Below are 25554 nucleotides of genomic sequence, written 5' to 3'. Positions count from 1 at the left end.
GACATCACAACAGTATAATCCTAATGTTAATTTAAAATTAAATATTCTTCTAAATATGGATGAAAGTCCAAAAAACGTAAAATTTTCTTCGGGGCTGCCCTTGCGGGCAGCACTGAGGGTCCCTTCCTTACAGCACCCCCTACCTAAAAGTACTTCCAGCGCCACTGATGCCTCATGGCTGAAAGGGTACACTCCAGGTCATGTCTGTCCGGGGAATGCTTTGCCTCAACCCTGAGATAATAATGTCCGTCCAGGGAATGCTTTGCCTCAACTACCCTGAGATAATCCAGAGTTTGTGTCTGAAAGTGCATGATGCTCTCTTATGGAAGCTCATAGCTGACTCAATTCAAATGATAATTTAAACTTGAAAATGGTGTGTTATTTCAGTAAAAATTAAAATTAAAATGGAATAATCCAATTTTCATTTTCATTTTCATATACTTTTAAGGGCTTTCTATGACTATATAAGAATTAAAATGACAAGCTGTTTGACATTTAATTTTCAAAGTCCATAGCCCGCTCTACAATGGACTATATTAAAATGGTAATTTAAATTTGGTAATGAAAATGCAATCCGAAAAATGCAGCCTAATTTTCCATCTCTGCAAGCATTATTTAAGTCACAATTCAAATTAAAATGCATTTTTGTAGAAAATGTCAAATGATAATTTAAATGGTATTTGACATTTCATTTTAATTTAGTCATACTGCTTTTCAATGGACTATATCAAACTTGTAATTTAAATGTGGAAATGTAAATGCAATCCAAAAAATCCAGCCTAATTTTCCATCCCTGCAAGCATTATTTAAGTCACAATTCAAATGAAAATGCATTTGTATTTGACATTACATGTTTGACATTCGACATTACATTATCAAAGACTGAACATGCTTTGCAATGTACTCTATTCAAATGAAAAACAGCAAAACAGCGCCTCCCGTGTATTGCATGTTCACTTCGTGGGCTATCACTGACAAAACTCAAATGGAAATGGCAATCTGTCAGGCCGCTCGTCAAGGCGGGCCTTGACTTAGGAGGATGTCACTCATTGGCTACTTTCAGGCTGCCCCAGTTGACTGCGGAAGTAAACAGACCCACTTGCACAGGCATGTAATGTGCGTTTTTGTTCATATTTAAAGAAGAAACTGCATTATTTATTGGTGCATGGTGTTCATACCGCGGAAAAGATAAAAACAAGGTGAATTTTGCCATTAGGAAGGAAGACGCGAGGCGGATTGTTTGCTATGGTTACCATGGTAACGTTACCCTCTGTATGGCTAATGCTAACGTTAGTGAGTAGCCTAATATAGGATGTAAATATCTACAACCACAGGCTGTCAACGGAATAACTGGAGAAATTAAACCATGCCAGACAAAAACGGCAAGAAGTGAGGTCTCTAGACCATAGTTCAAGCAGAAGGCCATTCGTGCATAATCTAATCCGATCACCCCTGACGTCAATCAAGTTCTAGCATGACGTGGTCAGTCAAAGTCTTAGTATGACGTCCGTAATGACGTCAGATATGACGTCAGTTAATTCTCATATATATAGCAAGGGTTCTACGTCACCTCTCTCTCTCTGGCCGATCATAACAGCAGCAGCTTCACAGCAGTCCATCTCCCTTGAGCCCTCCTCCGGAGCGTTGTTTTGCACCATATCCGGAGACCGAATCAGCACCCTCAAGCCTTCTCTACCCGTGGAAATCCAACGCAGATATTCCCCGCATATTCCTCAACGCTTCCCACTCCATTCCCGGCATGTCGAGCTCCGAGCAGTCCATGGACAGCGACAGCAGCTCAGCCAACGAGACCCCGTTCCAGATCGGCCACGGTGCGTTCTTGCTTTCCGAGACGTCTGATGAAGACGTTGGCGAAGCGGCCGGACCACAGGCCGCCAATGCAGCCACGATGAAAGGGCCCGGCGCGCGTTCCCGTGGCACGGGGCGCGTCACTGCGACGGCCCTTGGAAGGAGAGCAGATGACGAAGTGCCGCGTGCGCCCGGTCGCCCAAGAACGCGCGCGAGCGTGCCAGAGGGGGAGGCCGCTCGGCGCGGACGTGCAAGAGGCCGCGGACGAAGATCAGCAGAGGCAGCCGCTCCGAGAGCGGGGAGACGCCGGGGAAATACAGGCCGCGGGGCCACCGCGAGACGCCATGTCCTTCCTGGTCGCACTGACCTCCAGGCCGCCGCCCCGGAAGCGGAAACGGCACCATTCGCAGCTCCGCCGAGCCGACAGGGGTCGTCAAGAGCCATTCTGCTGTCCCTGCTAGATGCTAGCAGATCAGTGGATGCTCGTCTGAGGGCCCTGGAAACCCCCCCCCCCTTTCCCCCCACGTTCGCCACAGCCCAGCCAGTGCAGCAGCCGATCCCGCCCCCGCCCACGCAGCAAGCCGACGTGCTCCTCACCACCGCCCAACCCGCCCAGATGAACACCCTGGCATGACTCCATTAGCCAGTGGCGCTGCTCTTGAGGCAAGAGGAGGGCATCTGCTTAGGCTAGGAGATCCCCCCCCCGTGGGGGATCAGGAGTCACGACTCGTTGGTGGCGGACTGGGGAGGTGGGTGGGGCAAAACAACGCTCCGGAGGAGGGCTCAAGGGAGATGGACTGCTGTGAAGCTGCTGCTGTTATGATCGGCCAGAGAGAGAGAGGTGACGTAGAACCCTTGCTATATATATGAGAATTAACTGACGTCATATCTGACGTCATTACGGACGTCATACTAAGACTTTGACTGACCACGTCATGCTAGAACTTGATTGACGTCAGGGGTGATCGGATTAGATTATGCACGAATGGCCTTCTGCTTGAACTATGGTCTAGAGACCTCACTTCAATCATGAGAGGCCAGTCGGTAAGATTTAACAAACTTTATTTAGCAATCGGCATGCATGGCAAATACTTTGGCGCATGACTCCATTAGCCAGTGGCGCTGCTCTTGAGGCAAGAGGAGGGCATCTGCTTAGGCTAGGAGATCCCCCAAAAGGGAGATCTGATTACCGGAGGTTAATTGAGATCTGCGGGCACCGGTAGTTGGTTGTACTTTTCTGGCCTTCGACCTTTTTAACGACTTATGGCTACTTGCGGCTGGCGCTTCCCAACTCGGTCGGGCCTTCGATCTTGACCCCCCTACTTGCGTTGCGGCTGGCGCTTCCCAGCTCGGTCGGGCCTTGCGCGCCGCACGACTTGGCCTTCTGACTGACCCTGACTCTCTCTCTCGACTCTGCACGAATGGCCTTCTGCTTGAACTATGGTCTAGAGACCTCACTTCAATCATGAGAGGCCAGTTCGTAGGATTTAACAAACTTTATTTAGGAATCGGCATGCATGGCAAATGCTTTGGCGCATGACTCCATTAGCCAGTGGCGCTGCTCTTGAGGCAAGAGGAGGGCATCTGCTTAGGCTAGGAGATCCCCCCAAAAGGAAGATCTGATTACCGGAGGTTAATTGAGATCTGCGGGCACCGGTAGTTGATTGTACTTTTCTGGCCTTCGACCTTTTAACGACTTATGACTACTTGCGGCTGGCGCTTCCCAGCTCGGTCGGGCCTTCGATCTTGACCCCCCTACTTGCGTTGCGGCTGGCGCTTCCCAGCTCGGTCGGGCCTTGTGCGCCGCACGACTTGGCCTTCTGACTGACCCTGACTCTCTCTCTCGACTCTCTCTCTCCCCCGCTAATGGAGTCATGCGCCAAAGTATTTGCCATGCATGCCGATTGCTAAATAAAGTTTGTTAAATCTTACCGACTGGCCTCTCATGATTGAAGTGGCTGTGATGTGGATTAACGCTAATGACGAAATGGACGAGATGACGAAATGGTGAGTGTACGTTAGCATGTTGCTGCTACTTGCAAACAAATTTGATCATCTACTGTAGCCTAAGAGATAACAACCTAACGGTAATGTTTGCAATATAAAGCAGCGTCAAGCATAGTGCTATAAATTATACTTATGCTAGTTGAGTGTCAATTCATAGTAAGGTGAATGTGCCAACATTACTTCTCTACTAATGTTATTTAATAATTCACATGGGGGAGTCATTAGATTAGATGTAGCTACGCTCTAAAACTGAAGATGAGCTTCAGTTACATGAAGTGAGTTTATAACCAACCAAGCAGCTTCCCATGGTATAGCTAGTTAATCACTTTCCTGGTGGTTGGTCATCCTATGGCTGTACTATAAGTATAATAACTGCTGGGCTCGCATGTAAATAAATATGAATAAATAAATAAATAAATAAATAAATAAATAAATACATATATACACACACACACACACACTGTGAATAATTACATATCTAAACTAAACATTTCATTTTGCTGTTATATGCCAAGTGCAACATTTTTCTGACCATTAAAATGATCTCATATCTCTTCCTGTCCTTTGTGTGTGTTCCAACATCTACAGGTGGCCATTAAGTTTGATGGGAACATGAACGTCACCTGGGTTTATCGGACGCTACATTTTCATGTTGATGCTCCTCTGCCACAAGAGCCACACACTGAACAAGCAGCTCTTCGACATGCTGACTGGTGGTTCTCGTCAGGAGGATATGAAGCAAACACATGTGCATTTTGTGCAAGTTCACATACAAAACAAAACCCTGCCATTACAGCGAACCACGTGAGACCTGCCAACAGCAAATCCTGTACCATCTGTATAGTCCTAATTTACTGTACGTCTCATTGTTTGTGATGTATCTGCAGTCTGCACCAACATAACCAAGACACATTCCTCATCTTGAAGTGTCCCTGTTCAGGAATATGAACTATATGCTATTTATGTTTTTGTTTTAAATATTGGGTTTGTTATGAATTACTAATTTTGACAAGTCATGTCCAGGTGTCTCCAAGCCTGCTGATGCCGACCGCCTCCACCTGCCTCACAACACTCAAACTGCCCTTGGAGTGCAGAACATACGAAGATTTCTGTACAAACATAGCTGGGTCGATGGAGTCAATGAAGTATGGCTTTGGCCTCATTTAGCTTTAGGACGTCCGGTGACCTCTCCAAACCCTGTCGGGGACCTTAAACTTCACCCCGAACACTCGCTAGCCCGCTATTAAAACCTCTAGTTGTGTTTTCACTTGCGCGTTCCGTGTTCCCAGTTGCTGTCACTGGATTTAGCCTACGGTACGTGTATTTCTGCATATTAAACTAAAATTAGTCAGAGCAACTTTAGAATCCTCAACACGCATGAGTGAAGGGGTACTATTGCCATGGAAAAACAGCTTTTTTTTTTTTACTTTTTACTCGGTCGATCACATTTAAGCTTCAACATGTTCATATGTGAAGATTATCTCGCTGAAGAATGTGACACTTTGTTTTGTGAAAAGGCTATGCATTTGTGTTGTAGTTTTCACTATTAAAAATGTTGAGTTCCACGATTGTCCTTGTCTCAATCCTATACATAATTGGATGTACTGTGACATCACCCATTGGTTTGAGGACTATGGTTATGAAGTAGGAGTTTGTTAAATGGGACGCTGTGGTCCTGTGTTTTATTGTAATCAATGGTGCTGGTGGGACATTTTACGCACAATAACTGCCCGCTGCTCAGGTTGCCACATGTGAAAATACCCAGTCAATAAGAGCATTCAGTAAGAGACAGAGCGAGATTGATTCATGTTTTTTTTTTTTTTAGCAAGTTCTATCACAATCATTATGGGGCCGTAGCCAGGGTTCCGAAATAGGGGAGGTCCAGCAAGGGGAGGCGGATTAACGGGCGCCGCCCAAAAAAAATTGAGTTTTTTTTTTCTTCCCTTTTAAGCCATATTTAGAGTAATATATCATTTTAAATCAACATTAGGATTATACTGTTGTGATGTCATTATTCAGTATATTCTCTTTCATGTCACCACCTGCTCAGCTCTCCTGTCAACATAATTGTAACTAACAAACACAAACTGTTTTAGCCAAATTCATATCAAAATGACACCTACAAACACAGGTACACAACCCAAGCCGTACACAACACACAAAGTTACTTAGACAGACTAGACACTTACTTTCTTGGTTGTTGCTAAAAAATCTGTCAGTGTGTGTCACTCACTGTCTGTCGTTCACTCGCTCACTGTCTCGCAGCTCGCTCACCTTCAATTATCTCGCCAGGCAGACAAACAGTCATCACTCACCACCATGCTGCTGCTCTCTCAGAATCAAGTTACCGCGGACGCGGCGTCAGATGACTTCCTGCCTGACTTGCCTTTCGTTTCAAAATAAAAGCGATCCCGTGTTTTTCATGCTTTTCCTGTTTTCCATGCAGATTGTTTTATTTTTTTACAATCTTCGTTCTCAGGACACTCTACAATTTTCTGTTCCCAAAGTCCGAACTGAATTGGGGAAGAAAGCTTTTAGGTTCTCTGCACCCACCGCATGGAACAGTCTGCAGTCTGATCTTAAACTTAATAGCTTAGTAACCTTAAATGGGTTTAAGGCTATGGTAAAATCTCTTGAGAACAGGCTGTCTGTATGCAAATGTTTTATTTGATCATTTTGATCTCAATGGGACAAACCTGGTTAAATAAAGGCTAAAAAAAAAAAAAAAAAAAATCTCTGAAATATTAAAAAAAATCTCTGAAATATTAGGGGAGGTCCGGACCTCCCCGTCCTCATAGCTAGCTACGGCCCTGCAATCATATCTGAGCTGTGTGTGATTTTAGCGCACAGACGGGTGGGTAGAGTACTGAAAATGTTTACTCATGTAAGTCTTGTGAGGTCAAAGAGTTACAGGTTTCACCAGCAAGTTAATTTAAGTAGCCTATCCATGTTTTCTGTATTCAACACTAAATGGTAAATGTCATTGCCCTTGACTATAGCGAATGATCAGCTTTATTTGGGAAGACTTGCAGTTACAGACTGCCTGAATTCTACGTGGAGAGTTAACAGAGAAACTATATCTTTGTTGGCTCATCTACACTGCAAAAGTGGCAAAATGGAGTTAAAGCAAGAACAGCATGCATACATACTACTGGCAGGTGCTGGGTCATACTCATTACAGGGATATATTTCACTTCATGTAAATAAACAATGAATGTTGAAGTATGCCTGGTGTCACTGATTTTATGGATTTATTATAGATAGATTAATACAGCAATGTTGATATTTGTAACAGACAAACTCTGATCAAGACAAAAGTTTTCATGCAGCCAGTGCAGTTACATTAAAAATGTTTTATTTTACCTTGTCAAAATTAGTCATTCATAACAAACCCAATATTTAAAACAAAAACATAAATAGCATATAGTTAATATTCCCTGAACAGGGACACTTCAACATGAGGAATGTGTCTTGGTTATGTTGGTGCAGACTGCAGATACATCACAAACAATGAGACGTACAGTAAATTAGGACTATACAGATGGTACAGGATTTGTGTAACGCCCTGTAAAAGGGCGATATGTGTGGAAAGAATTGAACGAGATGCTTTCCTCAGATCAAAGTGTATTTTGTCTTTAAGTCACAAAACCATACATGTACAAATATCACAGTGACTATTATTACTAAGTTCCTGGCAACAATATAACAACATATCAAAAATACTGTAGCTACATCAATAGACCATAATACAATATTAGCCTACTATTGGAATGTATACAGGTAAACCAGTAACTTAACATAAATTCACTCATACAATACAACACCAGTAACTTAATATTCATATAAACTCACTCATTCAACACAAGACTAGTAACTAACGTGTACATGGCCACAAAGAACTACTGTTGAAAGACCACATGAGATGCTAGTTAGCTTTGCACACTGTTCTAAACATGAACCAGACGCTGCCGGTGGCTAACGTTAGCTTAGCCACATTAGCTTCGCTCGTCGTCAGGTAATTAACTGCATTCCAACACAAAGCACGGACGTGTCACACTACAAACAGTTTCCCGAGGGCATACATACATTTACAAAACATACCATACAATATCAAACGTTACCATGAGGGATAAATACCTGTAAAAGGGCGATATGTGTGGAAAGAATTGAACGAGATGCTTTCCTCAGATCAAAGTGTATTTTGTCTAAAGAGGGGAAGCAGTGCATCCCAAAATATCGCTCCAAGCGCCTAGGCGCCGCCTGCTGGTACCCTCCAGTAATTACTACTGTTGTGAAACTTACGAATCCTGAGCATAGTAAAACAGAAAATGTATGCTGTTCTCAAATGACCAAACATAACCACAAAACAACGGTGAAACATGAAACACACATGAAAATGCCCACAAGATAACTGAAATCAATATAAAACAAATGCTTTGTTTTATTCTGCTATATCCGAATATGAGTTTTTACTGCTTTTAATTATTCTAAATATAGGCTACTTTATCAATTGTTCCCAAGCATTTTAACTCTTTTAGTGCCTTTTAACAAAATATGAGTTTTTACTGCTTTTAACTATTTTAAACATATTTTTCATCAATTGTTCCCATGACTGTATGATCTTTTTAATCTTAGCACAGACCATGAATTTATTATGCTATACCCGAATTGCATCTATCACATACTTCCCCTCAAAAGTAGATGTTGTCCTCAACATCATTATCACCCTAAAGCCAAGTGCTCAATACAGTGAAACAACTTCAAAACACTTCCAAACTGGACCTCTGTTGATACATTCAGTGTTTGTGTAACTCTTTTGATACATTCAGTGCTTTTTTTTTTTTTTTTTTTTTTGAATGCACATGTACATGACACACAAATGTATGTCCAATGTCTGGAAAAAAAATGTCAACCTGTCTAATCATTCAAAGCAACCACAGTCAACTTTGTATTAAAGTCCTCAACTGTGCAATGTGTTTGATATCAACACTCGTTTTTCTCCTCAGTCCTTGAGTGTAAGGCATTTTAAACTATCCAAGGCAGAAATCAATCTTCCGGTCTACATCCCATACAAACAAAGGTGCTGGTTATAGTATGGCTGCACTGGTTGTGTCCATACTCGAGGCTGTATATAAGAGGGCAGTGCAGCAAGATTGTAGCAGGATGGAGTCCCAATTTTGTCATACCTGAATGTCTTTGGTGGCCTGCGTTGTCTCTGCGGTCGCGGAGTCCTCGTCTCCACCTCTCGTTCCTCTTCCATTGAGGGCAATGACGCCTCCTCCTCAGTATGAGGTGAGTTGTCCTCCTGGCATTCTGGGAAGTTATCATCACTGTTCTCCATCGGAGGTGGTTCTGGCGCAGGGTCCGGTAAGTCCTGTTCAATCACATCGTCGGCCCTGACAGGAGCCTCTCTCACCGATTCTGATGATTGAGCTGTGATCTGAGGTGGCACGAAATAATAATCCTCCTCATCCTCTTCCTCTGAGTCTTCTCTGACCTTTTCAGTCACTGCAGTTTTCCTTTTTGGTTTCACATGTGGCCGCACCTCGGCTTCCAGTGGCAGGTGATCACATGGTAAAAGGAGGTTTCGATGCAGAATCCTAGACTTTCCTTTCCCTTGTTCAGGTCGCAGCTCATAAATGGGGACATCCTCTCCCACTTGTCGAACTACAGTATGGATGGTGTCTTCCCAGTGATTCCTCAATTTTCCAGATCCACCACGAGGGGTCATGTTACGCACTAACACGCGGTCACCTGGGCACAACAATGAACTCCTCACTTTGCCATCATATATCCTCTTGTTTCTCTGAGCAGATTTGTGTGCATTGTCTCTTGCAATAGCATATGCCTCTTGCATTCCTTGCTTCCACTGTTCAACATACTCCAGAGCGGCCGTATAGTAGGTAAAACGGGGAAAAGCCTGTTACCTCTGTACGTGTACAGTTATAAGCAAATATGAGCTTATTTAGAGAGTCCTTCCAGTTTGTCTTGTCTTTGTCTGAGAGAGTTTTAAGCATCTGTATCAATGATCGGTTGAAACGTTCTACCTGACCATTCCCCTGTGGATGGTAAGGGGTAGTCCTCGATCCGGTCACACTACAGTACTTGCTCAGCTGTGAGAAGAGTTGATTTTCAAACTCCCCTCCCTGATCATGGTGGATGCGTGATGGGAATCCGAATTTCATGGCGTAATCATTGAATATTTTCTCAGCCACCGTTTTTCCAGACTTTGTTGTTGTAGGGTACGCCTGTGCAAAACGTGTGAAATTATCTACGATGACTAGTACATACTCATATCCGCCTTTGCACTTATCAAGATGGAGAAAGTCCACGGACACAAGTTCAAATGGCTGAGTAGTAACAATGTTTGTAAGAGGGGCCCTTGTCTCTCGACTAGGTTTCTTCTGTTTCAGGCAAGTACAGCTCATGACATATTGTTCTACCTCCCGCTGCATGTATGGCCAGAAAAAGCGGTCTCGAACCAGCGATACTGTCCTGTCAATGCCTTGGTGCCCCATCTGGTTGTGTAGCTCCTTTAATGCAGTGGTTTTGCATTTGTCAGGCAATACCAGCTGTTTTCTGTGGGCTGTCTTTCTCCAGAGGACTCCATCTTCATCTACCTCCAGTTTATCCCATTCCCGGAGGAGACAACGGCTCTGTGCATTGAATTTTTTCAGTTCTTGGCGCAAGGGCTTCACTCCAGACAACTTGCACTGCAAAACTGGCCCAACATGTGAGTCATCCTTCTGATCCTGTTGTATCTGTGTTGGCGTTAATGAGACAACTGAGGTATCTTGGGCATTGAGCAGACTGTTAACAGAGATGGCCATTGACCATGAGGCATTGGCCTCCTGCTGTGTTTCTACTGCCTGAGCTGTTGTTCCCACTGCGTCGTAAGACATCTCCTCGGTACACTCATTCACCAGCTTCTCAATATCTATCGGCATTCTAGACAAACTATCAGCATCTATGTTTTCTTTGCCAGGGCGATATTTTATGGTAAATTTAAAGTCAGCTAATTCTCCCACCCACCTACTTCCTGTCGCATTTAACTTAGCAGTGGACAACACATAAGTTAAGGGGTTGTTGTCACTGTAAACTGTGAAAAAGGGGGCATAGTATAAATAGTCACGGAATCGTTCTGAAATCGCCCACTTAAGAGCGAGAAATTCCAGTTTACCCGAATGGAGGTGATAGTTTTTTTCTGATACTGATAGTGACCGAGACCCATATGCAATTACATGCATCTTTCCATTTCTTTTCTGATACAGTACAGCGCCTAGTCCTTTATTGGATGCGTCTGTATGAAGGACAAATGGATGGGAAAAATCTGGAAATGCTAGGACAGGGGGTTTAACCAGATAGTCTATCAGTTGCTCAAGAATTTGTTGATGTGAGTCTGCCCATTCAATTGGTGTGTGAGATGGCACCACGTTTGTGTTTCCCTTTTTACGCCACTTGCTTCCCTTGGGCTGTGGGCTTTCTGGGTGGGCTAGTCCCTTGGTTAGCTCATAAAGGGGGCTAGCGATGCGGGAGAAGTCTTTTATGTACTGGCGATAGTAACTCAACAGTCCCATAATCTGTCTTAACTCGCCAACAGTTTTTGGTTTCTTGTCTTTCAGAACCGTTATGGCAGCGGTGTCAGCAGGATCGATCTTATTTCCTTCCGCTGATACTATTCTACCAAGGTACCGAATTTCAGCTTTGAATACCTCACATTTGCTCGGTTTTAATTTGATTCCATGCTGTCTCAGTCTACGTAGCACTTTTCTCACATCACTAACATGACTTTCAAATGTGTTGCTGAACACCAAGGTATCATCTAAATATGGGACACATATTTTGTCTCGGAGGCCCTCTAAACACTCCTCCATACAGCGTTGAAATGCTGCTGGAGCATTCATAAGCCCGAAGGGGATCCTTGACCATTCGTATAAGCCCCACGGTGTCACGAAAGCTGTCAGGTGCTTGCTGTCTTTGGCCATAAACCCCTGATGGTAGGCCTTTCCCTGGTCTAACAGTGAGAACATGGTGTTTCCACCAAGGCCATCCATGATATCCTGGACTCTGGGGATTGGCTGCCTGTCAGGGTGAGTCTTGCGGTTTAACTCCCTATAGTCTATGCACAGACGTAAAGAACCACACTTCTTTCTTACGCAAACAACGGGTGAAGCATAGGATGAATGGGATTTCTCTATCCACCCCTGTGCGATCAAATCCATTAAATAATTCTTCATTTCCTCATATAGAGGCTTAGGGACTGACATGTAGGTTCGTACTACGGGCTCAGGATCTTTCAATGAAATATTCAACTGAAGCTCCTCAATACAACCTATGTCGCTATCTGATTGAGAAAATGAGTTTGACTCTTCCCTCAGCATCTCACGGGCAATCTGCCTCTGATCTTCTTCTAGATGACTGAGATCAATAGGGGGGTCCCAGAGCTCTGTACTAGGTTTCTGATCTTTGGTGTGTTGGGCCTGAATGTGGTTTACATCAACAGCTGAGTCTGTTTCCTCAAATCCCCGGAGTGGATACACAGATGTGACTGACTGTGCCATACCAATATCTAGCCTTCCTGTCAACATTATGTCATGGTCAGAGGGGTTTTGTACACTAAGGACAATGGTTGGTGGTGTCCCTTTCTTCACCTGGACAAGTGTGTCACAAAACTCAAGTCCATCTGGCCACTGGGGATTGTAATCAGGCTCAAAGACTAATGTGGTGTCTTCTCTAAAGGGTTTGACATGTATTCTACATTTGACTTGGACAGCACTATGACGTGGTATACTCATTCTCGGACAGGCTGTACTCACTAGATACTCACTGGTTCGCTCAACACTCACTGCTTTAATGAATGCCTTAGCAGTTTTTTTCTTTAAGGTAGGAAAAGCCGTCTTCACTGTTTTTATGAGTTTCTCCTCTACATCGGTTGTCTGGTTTTTCTGACTGTTAATAACAACACGTTCAATTACATTGAAGCCAATTATAGGGCGGGGCTGTTGGTTACCTTTCATGACAAGCATGGGGACATTAAACTCCTCAGCGCTAGCTGCTAGCCTAAAGGTCACTTCTACCCACCCCACATATGGCATCTCTGTACCATTCGCTGCCTCAACCTGCAAGGGGTCATCTGAGTCGACTATTTCACTTATGTCTCTCAATTTGATATCGGGGACATTGTCAGCTCTCCATACCTCATCAATTGCAGACACCTGGGAGCCGGTATCCCAGAGTACTTCGGTTCTCTTCCCTTGTAGGTAGCAGTTAAGGAGACATTTTTTCCCTACCAGTTCAGTCACTGTTGAATCTTTCTTTGGCAGAATGTTTCTTTTTTTGTCCGTCACAATCTTGCATGAATGTGCTTGTTGTGTCTTTGGCTCCGTTTGTGTGAATGATTTACAGTATTCTTTATGTTCTGGCCAGTGATTACTCTGACATTCCCTGGAACAATAAAGTGTTGTTTTACACACTGAACATTGTTGAAACTTTTGATGTTTCTCCTCTTCTCCACAGTTGGTGCATTTTTGGGACACTTTGGCTGATCCGGTCACTCTCTGTCCCCCGGGGGCAACCGCTCCTCGTTTAAAGGGCTCTCTCTTCCAGCGCCGGGCAGTCCTCTGTATCCTCGGCAGCCTGCACGGAAGTGTTCGCTACTCCCACACCGGTAGCAATGCTGACAGTATTCCTCGCCTCGCTGCTGGCACATGTAACATCTTGGTCGGGGGCGTGGTGTTGGATATCTCTGTGGTGCAAACCTTTGCTGAAACTGTGTGGCTCCAGTCATTAATCTTGGGCCACCAGCAGCTTGGTATTCCTGCACTGGTCCACCTGGCTGATGGAATGCTGTGGCACTCTCCTTATTCCAGGCTGTGAACTGTGGCTGAAAATAAGATGGGTGATTGGCTGCCCCATACTCTGTCTCTTTATTAGCAAGAGGATACATCTTTGGTGCAGTTTCTGTCTTATGCATAGACTCTCTGATTTGTGATACCTCCACCTTGAGATCCTTCAACAGTACCATGTCTGCTTTGATTTCCTTCAGCTCTGACAGCACGTCTGGAGGGAGTGTGGTGGGGCTTTGTCGAGCTGTGCATTTATTGCCTCCGCTTCCATCACTAGACTGAACAGCGTGGACGCTAGTGTGCCGCTGTGGTGCGCTCTGCCTCTTTTTATCTTGTCTCTCTTTCTCATTTTCACATGCTATATTCAGCCTTTCAAGGAGCAACTCATCCGACGTGGTTGGCTGCAACAGGTACGGTTGTAGGTCAGTTTTGATGCTGTCATTTTGTAGCCCCGTGAGTACTGTATGCATGAACATGCTCTGCACTAGCGCAGGGTCATACTTGAGGCTAGACTCCGCTTCCTGTGATGCAAACAATATTTTCTGTCTTAAATCCATTGCCCTGATTAAGAAGTTCTGTGGCACCTCTTTATTACCTTGAACTTCTGTGGTGAGCTGTTTGTAGAGCTCTGTTGCACTCCTCTCTTGGTAGTGTGAGCGGAGGATCCTCCTTAGAGTCGGCAGAGACAGAGCACTTTTACCTTCCAGATAGCTCCGCAGCTGGAGACCGGGTACAATGGCTCTGATAACAGCGTCCACTATCTCTGACTCATGGTAACCTTTGCTGAGGCCATTCTCAATTTGGCGAGCCAAGCTGGAAAAGGTGAGTCTGTCTTTTTGTCCAGGTTCGCCAATCTGACCTGCGATTTTATAGTCTTTACGCCATGGCGGGCTATTTGCATGGGCAGGGGCTGTGTGGACTGGTACAGTTTCATTGGTCACAGTACTCTTTATAGTTCCTTTAGCTTGTTCCTGCATTTCAATTTCTTTCAGGTGCACCATACATCTTAGCTCTTCTAGTTCTCTCTTTAATTTCTCCTGTTCCTCATTGCCTTTTTCAAGCATGCTATTTACGCTAGCCTCTTGCAGGGATTGTATCTTGTCCATTAGGCTCAACAGCTCTGACATGCCTTCATCTTCAAGGTTACTGAGTGCATCACGTTCAGCATGTCGGATGATATACGAAGCAAGGGCATTACGAGATTTGCCAACTATGTTTTCTTGGTCTTCTCCTGAGATGTCAAGAAACTCACTTATTTCCATTAACTGTTCTTTGGTCAATTTATAAATGGCTGCTTTAATGTCAAACTGCAGATTCTCAAGTTCTGAATCCATCTTGGCAGGGTGAGTGACAAGCGATGCGGGGGATCGTGTTTTGCCTGGAACCGTGGACTTTGCTGCTCCCTGGTGGACAATCTGCACCTCAGGATACACGCTTTCCTTGGTCTGGCTCTCACTCCAACCGCCGCTGCACTCTCTGCCACCTGGGTTTGTTTTAGGGGATGATTGATGTGGGGCGTCTTCCTCAGTTTTGGGACACCAGCCTCACTTCTCTCATCCGTAGCGGTGCCTCCAAATGTAACGCCCTGTAAAAGGGCGATATGTGTGGAAAGAATTGAACGAGATGCTTTCCTCAGATCAAAGTGTATTTTGTCTTTAAGTCACAAAACCATACATGTACAAATATCACAGTGACTATTATTACTAAGTTCCTGGCAACAATATAACAACATATCAAAAATACTGTAGCTACATCAATAGACCATAATACAATATTAGCCTACTATTGGAATGTATACAGGTAAACCAGTAACTTAACATAAATTCACTCATACAATACAACACCAGTAACTTAATATTCATATAAACTCACTCATTCAACACAAGACTAGTAACTAACGTGTACATGGCCACAAAGAACTACTGTTGAAAGACCACATGAGATGCTAGTTAGCTTTGCACACTGTTCTAAACATGAACCAGACGCTGCCGGTGGCTAACGTTAGCTTAGCCACATTAGCTTCGCTCGTCGTCAGGTAATTAACTGCATTCCAACACAAAGCACGGACGTGTCACACTACAAACAGTTTCCCGAGGGCATACATACATTTACAAAACATACCATACAATATCAAACGTTACCATGAGGGATAAATACCTGTAAAAGGGCGATATGTGTGGAAAGAATTGAACGAGATGCTTTCCTCAGATCAAAGTGTATTTTGTCTAAAGAGGGGAAGCAGTGCATCCCAAAATATCGCTCCAAGCGCCTAGGCGCCGCCTGCTGGTACCCTCCAGTAATTACTACTGTTGTGAAACTTACGAATCCTGAGCATAGTAAAACAGAAAATGTATGCTGTTCTCAAATGACCAAACATAACCACAAAACAACGGTGAAACATGAAACACACATGAAAATGCCCACAAGATAACTGAAATCAATATAAAACAAATGCTTTGTTTTATTCTGCTATATCCGAATATGAGTTTTTACTGCTTTTAATTATTCTAAATATAGGCTACTTTATCGATTGTTCCCAAGCATTTTAACTCTTTTAGTGCCTTTTAACAAAATATGAGTTTTTACTGCTTTTAACTATTTTAAACATATTTTTCATCAATTGTTCCCATGACTGTATGATCTTTTTAATCTTAGCACAGACCATGAATTTATTATGCTATACCCGAATTGCATCTATCACATTTGCTGTTGGCAGGTCTCACGTGGTTCGCTGTAGATAGATAGATACATTTTTATTTCTTTGTCATGCACCATATTCAAGGTGCCCAGCCCGTCTGGGCTTACAAGACACAAATCATTCAAGTTCAACAATACAAACAAATCAACAAACAAGCTACAAAATGCTCAAACATAAACAAGACAGAGTTATATATTCAGATGAACAGCTTCTCCATTCTGAGATTCCAAGCCCTCCCAATAAACCTGGCCAAACTGAAGACTTCGGCCCCTATCGTTGCATCGGCGCTGTTTCTAGGCCGAGCGCCTGGCGCAGCGCAAATCAGTGGGCGTGGACCAGCGCACTTGATATCGTCGTGCTGGCGCTACATGCAGCCTAAAGCATTACAACCACGCCTTTTAAGCGTAAAATTATGCACCGTCATGCTCATTGGATAACTGCAATAAACGAATCGCACGCTTGCCTTTTTAGCTCCAATTCCAGTGATCCCGCAAAACCAGACGAAAGCCAAACGCTCTGCACCCCCCCCCCCCCTCCCTTCATCCAGTCTGTCTGTCTCCATTATAGGCTATTATTCCATATTATTATGCTTCTCAAACCAATCTAACTGCAGTTTAAATACTGCAAGCATGTAAATACACTACACTATAGCAAGATCAAAGTGAAAAGAATGTTCTAAAGGCATCAGCTAGAAAAATATAGCCTATCCCTATATGATGAGATTAATTTTATATTGGTGAAAGTTTGTTCAGAACGATATCGTTTTCTCTCCCCTGCTGCAGGTAGAATGATGCACATAAATATACCCTACATTATGTAAAGTCATTGCATAAATGTGTTTTTATTGTAAAACTAAATGTGAAGTAGGTAAGTTATTGGAGCGGACATCACAGTATAGCACATGGCGCGTTCCGCTAACACTTATCTAAATAACGTTAAATCGACAAAGGATATATATAGGGCCAGGAGGACATATATGTTTCACTTAGGGTGGTGTTTTAATTTCGATGATTTATTTGGTCCAATATTGAAATGTTCTACAATTGCAGGCTGTGTTACCATTACACATTATTTTAGATCAACCTTTTATATCTATTTCGCCTCATTTGGTTGCTATTTAGTAGCGAAATGGAGTACCCAATTGCATGCTGGGACATTCACAGGCAGTCAGAGAGAGACAGTCGTATTGTGCCTGTCAGACTGCCTGCAGCCTCAAAGCGGTACACAGAGTTGTTTTACCCAGGCTGGACGCGTTGTCACACAGGCTTGTGACAGTAACTCAACGCGGAAGGATTTATTTCACAATAAACTGGTAAACGCACACCAATGCCTGCTCCTGTCAGTAGGAGAGAGGGAGAGTGACACAGAGAAGGGTGACAGAGGAGAGAGCCAGAGGGGAGGGAGAGAGCCAGAGGGGAGCGCTCCGCGCAACTGGCCCACTGAATAGGCCTGCTTTTCAAAGGCGCAAGGCGCTAAATTTACGGCAGGTCGGAAGATATCAGTAGGCCGGTATTTAGGTCCGACACGCCCACTTTGGCCCATTCTGGGACTGCGCCACGCCCATTCGGCCTAAAGCACATTTGGCAGCGTAAAGCCATATTGATATCGTCCCAAAACAGGCGCAAGGCACGTTTTTTTGCATTTAAGGCCCGTTTTAGCGCCGAAGGCCTGTGGGAGAATAGGGGCCTTCATCTCTGAACAACATTCCAACTTCGCATCATCTCCTGACCAAAATAGTTCCGGTTTCTTATTTTGCATTAACTGAAATAGAGATAATCTTGGTTCCTCATATAGCGTACAATGAAACTAAAAATGAAATTCATCTTCCACAACACCTAATTCACATACAGTACAAAGTCTCTCCTCCTCAGCAATAGAATTGAACCTGCCAACCTCAATAGCCAAAGGGAGGGTACCCGTTCTCAACTGGGCACATAAAGATCTTCTGGATCTATCCAGGGGTAAAGTAACATAGGGTTCTGGAGTGAACATATTTTTAATTTGAACATATGTTCTAAGTTTTGGTTTGAGCCAGATGTCATTGGCCCATTTTTTTTTATAATCAAGAAATAGCCTATGTTTAATATAGCGAACACTACAACGTAAACTGTTTCTGAAAATAAATTGCTGATCAGCTTCCCTGAACACATCATTGATATCATTACACCATGGATACTTATGTGCTTTATCCCAGTTAAACACTTGTTTTGCAACTCTACTCTCTGGCATATTAGATAGACGGTTCCACAATCTCAACATTTCACCTTTTTGTTTGATCAAACAAGGCTACCAACCCATATCCCCTTGAAAAGCCAACACAGGTGTAAATTTATGTACCCCCAGAAAACATCGGATTGCACGATTTTGGATGGCATTCACCTTAGAAAATTCCTTTCTTCCCCAAACTCCAGCTGCATAAAACAAATGTAATGGCAGGGTTTTGTTTTGTATGTGAACTTGCACAAAATGCACATGTGTTTGCTTCATATCGCTGTAATGGCAGGGTTTTGTTTTGTATGTGAACTTGCACAAAATGCACATGTGTTTGCTTCATATCCTCCTGACGAGAACCACCAGTCAGCATGTCGAAGAGCTGCTTGTTCAGTGTGTGGCTCTTGTGGCAGAGGAGCATCAACATGAAAATGTAGCGTCTGATAAACCCAGGTGACGTTCATGTTCCCATCAAACTTAATGGCCACCTGTAGATGTTGGAACACACACAAAGGACAGGAAGAGATATGAGATCATTTTAATGGTCAGAAAAATGTTGCACTTGGCATATAGCAGCAAAATGAAATGTTTAGTTTAGATATGTAATTATTCACAGTGTGTGTGTGTGTGTGTATATATGTATTTATTTATTTATTCATATTTATTTACATGCGAGCCCAGCAGTTATTATACTCATAGTACAGCCATAGGATGACCAACCACCAGGAAAGTGATTAACTAGCTATACCATGGGAAGCTGCTTGGTTGGTTATAAACTCACTTCATGTAACTGAAGCTCATCTTCAGTTTTCGAGCGTAGCTACATCTAATCTAATGACTCCCCCATGTGAATTATTAAATAACATTAGTAGAGAAGTAATGTTGGCACATTCACCTTACTATGAATTGACACTCAACTAGCATAAGTATAATTTATAGCACTATGCTTGACGCTGCTTTATATTGCAAACATTACCGTTAGGTTGTTATCTCTTAGGCTACAGTAGATGATCAAATTCGTTTGCAAGTAGCAGCAACATGCTAACGTACACTCACCATTTCGTCATCTCGTACATTTCGTCATTAGCGTTAATCCACATCACAGCCACTTCTTGCCGTTTATGTCTGGCATGGTTTAATTTCTCCAGTTATTCCGTTGACAGCCTGTGGTTGTAGATATTTACGTCCTATATTAGACTACTCACTAACGTTAGCATTAGCGTAACGTTACCATGGTAACCATAGCAAACAATCCGCCTCGCGTCTTCCTTCCTAATGGCAAAATTCACCTTGTTTTTAACTTTTCCGCGGTATGAACACCATGCACCGATAAATAATGCTGTTTCTTCTTTAAATATGAACAAAAACGCACATTACGTGCCTGTGCAAGTGGGTCTGTTTACTTCCGCGGTCAACTGGGGCAGCCTGAAAGTAGCCAATGAGTGACATCCTCCTAAGTCAAGGCCCGCCTTGACGAGCGGCCTGACAGATTGCCATTTCCATTTGAGTTTTGTCAGTGATAGCCCACGAAGTGAACATGCAATACACGGGAGGCGCTGTTTTGCTGTTTTTCATTTGAATAGAGTACATTGCAAAGCATGTTCAGTCTTTGATAATGTAATGTCGAATGTCAAACATGTAATGTCAAATACAAATGCATTTTCATTTGAATTGTGACTTAAATAATGCTTGCAGGGATGGAAAATTAGGCAGGATTTTTTGGATTGCATTTACATTTCCACATTTAAATTACAAGTTTGATATAGTCCATTGAAAAGCAGTATGACTAAATTAAAATGAAATGTCAAATACCATTTAAATTATCATTTGACATTTCTACAAAAATGCATTTTAATTTGAATTGTGACTTAAATAATGCTTGCAGAGATGGAAAATTAGGCTGCATTTTTCGGATTGCATTTTCATTACCAAATTTAAATTACCATTTTAATATAGTCCATTGTAGAGCGGGCTATGGACTTTGAAAATTAAATGTCAAACAGCTTGTCATTTTAATTCTTATATAGTCATAGAAAGCCCTTACAAGTATATGAAAATGAAAATGAAAATTGGATTATTCAATTTTAATTTTAATTTTTACTGAAATAACACACACATGTGTTGAAAATGATAATGTTATTGAGGAATTACATTACCATTTTCAAGTTTAAATTATCATTTGAATTGAGTCAGCTATGGGCTTCCATACTCTCTTGCTCTGCCAGCAGCAGCCTTTAGGCTGGACTGTCTGCCTGGCAACAGGTGATGCAGGTCATGTGAGCATGTGTGTAGCTCCTACATTGTTCCTTCTCAGTTTAGTGTCTCGCAACCCAACAGAGGAACATGGCTTCATATTTTATGCTCTTCTGCATCAGTCTGTATGGAGCAGGTAGGATTAATACAACCTGATCAATAACATGATCATACGGGGGATCATACTCTTCAGTTTGAATGAAAATTTCAAATGCTATTATATTTATATCTGTGACACTTAGAACATTCATGTTGTATTTGATCTCCAGATGCATTTGAGGTATTTTGGGTGGACCGCTGTGTGTTCAACTCCACTGAGTTGAAGGACATCGAGTACACAGCATCATCATATTACAACAAGGTTGAGCTCGCCAGCTTCAGCAGCAGTGTGGGAAAATTTGTTGGGTACAACAAGCAAGGGATGGAGATCGCAGAGCACTTGAACAACAAAACTGATTACCTGTGGTCGATGGTGATGACAAAGTTCTTCTTGTGCAAAAGCAACATTGATATGATATATGCTAATTATCTGACAGGTAAGCTGCTCTTCTCTATAACAACACAATGCATTAAACCTCAATAATAACAGACACATCACTAATTTAATCATTACCACAGAGCTCTGAGTCTTTGAATTTTAATTTCAAGATAAATGAATCCAATTGGAAATATATTCTGTCAGATGTTAATGTTTCTCCTGAATTTACTGTATAGAGTGATTACTTATAGGTATGCTGTCAACCTGTTTCCTTCTATGAAATATCTACTGTATATTGATTGATAGATCTGTTGATCAGTCAAATCATTCCATGTAATTTTTTTTCAGTGAGAACATTGTTACTCAAGTGTGTTAATAGTTTATCACACATTACTTCACCTAAAAAAAACGTTAAATACAATTGCAGGAAAATAACATTTACATGAAAGGTCTTTCATTATTGTTATGTATTATGTATTATTATGATGATATGTTTCTCATTCAAATTTGTTGTCTATAAACTCTGAACCAGACTGAAGTAAGTGATGCCATCTGGTGGCAAAACACTGATATTGCAACTAGTAGTACGATAATTACTGTAACCATAGACTGTATAATGTAACCAGTGATGGGCAACCTACTCGGAAAATGTAATACCAGTTACCCCAGTTTCAATCTGGGAAAAAAAAGGTTCTGGAACCTAATTATAATAACACTGTGTCCTCCAGTCAAACCCTCTGTCAGGCTGACCTCAGTGGCACCCTGTGGTGTGAAACACACGGCCATGTTGATGTGCAGCGCCTATGACTTCTACCCCAAACTGATCAATGTGACCTGGCTGAGAGACGGACAGGAAGTCACCTCTGATGTCACTTCCTCTGAGGAGATGCCGGATGGGGATTGGTACTACCAGTTCCACTCCTACCTGGAGTACACGCCCAGGTGAGTCCAAATCCACCTGGAGTACATGCCCAGTTAAGTCCAAATCCACCTGGAGTGTACACCCGTCAAGACCCACCTGGAGTACACAGCCAGGTGAGTCCAGATCCACCTGGAGTACACCAACCAGGTGAGTCCAGTTTCACCTGGAGTACACCAACCAGGTGAGTCCAGTTTCACCTGGAGTACACCCCCAGGTGAGTCCAGATCCACCTGGAGTACACAGCCAGGTGAGTCCTGATCCACCTGGAGTACACCCGCAGGTGAGTCCAGATTAATTTCAGTTCCATTTATTTTACAATTAATTAAAATGAATTGAAACATTGTACATCATGATAAAACAACATCTATCTAAAATCAAGTTGACAATCAGATCCACCTGCACACACCTAGGTGACTCCGGATCCACACAGTTTAGTCCAGTCCTGAAATGTGACACTAAACAAAACTGTCTGTGTTGAACAGGTATGGAGAAAATATCTCCTGCATGGTGGAGCATGCCAGCCTGTCCGCTCCTCTGATCGAGGACTGGGGTAACTACCTGTCTTCCTGTCTGTCTCCCTGTCTGTCTGCCTGCCTGCCTGCCTGTCTGTCTGTCTGTCTGTCTGTCTGTCTGTCTGTCTGTCTGACTGTCTGTCTGTCTGTCTGTCTGTCTGTCTGTCTGTTTGTCTGTCTGTCTGTCTGTCTGTCTGTCTGCCCGTCTGTTGACATGTCTCTCTCAACAGATCCGTCAATGCCTGAGTCTGAGAGAAACAAGATAGCCATCGGAGCCTCGGGGCTGGTTCTGGGTCTGATCTTTTTTCTGGCTGGATTCATCTACTACAGGAGGAAGGCCCAAGGTGAGTCTACTAGACCAGTTTAGAACAGTCTAAACCAGTTCAGACCAGTTCTGAACATTTCAGACCAGGGGCCCGTTCCATTACCCATACTTCCATACTATTTAGTAGGCAAAAAAAGAATTAGTATGTCCCAATACATAGTATGTCAGATGCAGTATGCCAAGAGTACCAGGATGTTGTACTACATCAGCTCGTATTTCGGAGTATGGATCGATGCATGCTGCGCCAGCCAATCTGCCCCACAATCCTTTGCGTCGCACTGACTGAGCTGCGTGTACAATCCACGCCCACCTCCATGATGCCGACACGGAAGACAACAGAACACTTGTGCAGACGCTCACAGCAGACGCAGCAACAAAAGCAAAACAAAACTAAAACATGACAGACAGCAGTCCGTTCAAGTGTAAGTAGGCTACTATTTTACATATTTACTGCTCGTGTGTATGACTAATACATTAATATACTATTGTTGCACAAAGCTAAGATGATAAAATGTATGACAGTTAGACATACCAATTCACCTCATTAAGTGATGATGCACTCGGATATTAAGTAATTTCGCCAGTTTGTTAAACAAGTTACTAGTCGGTCATCAACATTATCTGCCTTTTCTCACTGGAAAATAATCAATTTCTAATGTTATGGTCGGATGAACACACTGAGCTCCTCATAAAGTGGAGGAATGAGAACGAGGAACTCTTCACTGGCAAAAGAAATGCTGCGATGAAAGGATTTGAGTGAGTGATATTATGATGTGCTGAAATGTGATAAAAGGAGCATTTTATGCATGTAAGCCAATTATTCATGGCACACACTACTGCCTGTTACAGTTCAGTTAATCAGTATCACTCAGCCTGACTCATACTGCTATAATACTACTGTACATAATACTGCTTTATACCTCATACTTTCTGCTACTTCTTTTTATATCACATACCTTATATACATATGCTTAACAGCTAATTCATATAATTCATACTCTGTTTTGTTCACTGTTTAGATGCTACATCCTACACTTCTCACTGTCTTTTCAGTCTCCCAGCAAAATAATGTCACACAAGTATAATCGGAGTGACAATATACATATTTAATCTTGTTGGGTTCCTCTTAGGACATTTGTAGTTAACAACAGCCTCCAGGAGAAGGTCCAGCCTGGCTTGAGGAAAGTGAACTATCCTTTTCAGGAGCCCAACCACTGCCCAGGTGACTCTCTGGACCATCCTATGGACCGTCGTTTTGGGGATGTCAAAAGCCGTTGACACGACCCTATATGATGCTGCATGGGCAAGCCAGAAGAGGAAGGTGAGGATGTGGATGTCTTTGACCCAACCCTGGGTCAGCCTCAAGGGTCAGAGCAGCAGCTGTGAGTGCAGCGATGGACTCCCTGCTCATGCGGAGGGCACGGCGGAGGTCAGACTCCCCATCCAGGAACAGCCGCAGGATGGGCACGTTGGGGTTTGGGTTGGCGTATGTTGTGTGAATGTTCTGTTAAATAAATGAATCCAATATTCTGCATAAGCCTAATTTGAATTCCTGTAAAATCCCATTCTGCCTGTTTTATATTGTTACAACTAATCTCAATTATGCCAACACTGATAATGATGGTGATACAGCTACACTTCCTTTCATACATGGTGTATTTAATTTGAGATACTTGCACTACATATTAGGGCTGCAATGATCTGATTATATACTGTCACATATACAGTTTTTGCAAGAATATGGTTACAACATTCAATTTTATTATGATTGCAAAGAGTATAAGTAGCTTACTGATTCAATGTTAGGGTTCAACTATGACTACAATATAGAAGATTCTGCCAGTATAGGCAGTGGTGTAAGTGTGGTATATAATGAATGAATATGAATAAATATGAATACACCATGGGCCAGGTATGAACAGTAGCTACACTAGTGAATCTATAAATATAGTAAAAGTCAAATATAATGTAGTTAAGAATGTGCAAGTATGTTACACTACAAATAAAAGTAATGTGAATATAAGGCTGCTTCACGTGCAGACAGAATACAGTGACAGCAGCTGCTGAGCTGTAAATATATTTAACAACAAACATCTGCCAGCAACAGAGAGCTATGTGTGAAGGGGGCTAATATGCCTACTGGTGACTAGTTCATACAGGCTATTATAGGCTTGTTATTGTTTACGTGAATAACTATGATAAAAACACTGACAGAAACATGCACGTTATTATACTGTTAAGAATGAGACTGCATGTAAGTATCATCACGTCAGTTTATTAGAAACAACAACATACATTAGAATATAACAGCAACAGAGCTCTCCGGAGCCTCCGACGGTGCGCACGTCTCTGGAGAGCTTGGCGAGAGGCGATGCTGCTTCTCAAATATGTATTTACATCGCCAGGCATTTTGACAGGTTTGAGCACAAACAAACTCAAATGTGGCGCTGCGGACGTCGGCGGAAGTGAGCAAGAGGTCGGAGTTCAGGAAGCT

The 25554-nt window shown here is 42.9% G+C and overlaps 1 protein-coding gene across 1 annotated transcript; it reads left to right on the top strand.

Annotated features, from left to right (window-relative positions):
• Positions 1–20913: 20913 nt before the first annotated feature.
• Positions 20914–24338, top strand: LOC310788583 (class II histocompatibility antigen, B-L beta chain-like; the record flags this gene model as incomplete). The annotated part of the gene is made up of 6 exons (XM_083650114.1): positions 20914–20959; positions 21093–21359; positions 22030–22243; positions 22706–22773; positions 22966–23079; positions 24202–24338. 6 exons carry the CDS (start codon positions 20914–20916, stop codon positions 24336–24338), a joined length of 846 nt encoding a protein of 281 aa, XP_083506240.1.
• Positions 24339–25554: the final 1216 nt, after the last annotated feature.

The sequence above is a fragment of the Poromitra crassiceps genome (assembly GCF_964638095.1).
Source record: "Poromitra crassiceps genome assembly, chromosome: 13".
Lineage (NCBI taxonomy): Eukaryota > Metazoa > Chordata > Actinopteri > Beryciformes > Melamphaidae > Poromitra > Poromitra crassiceps.
Note: the sequence above shows the minus strand (reverse complement) of the source record. Positions and strands in the feature narration are given on the sequence as shown.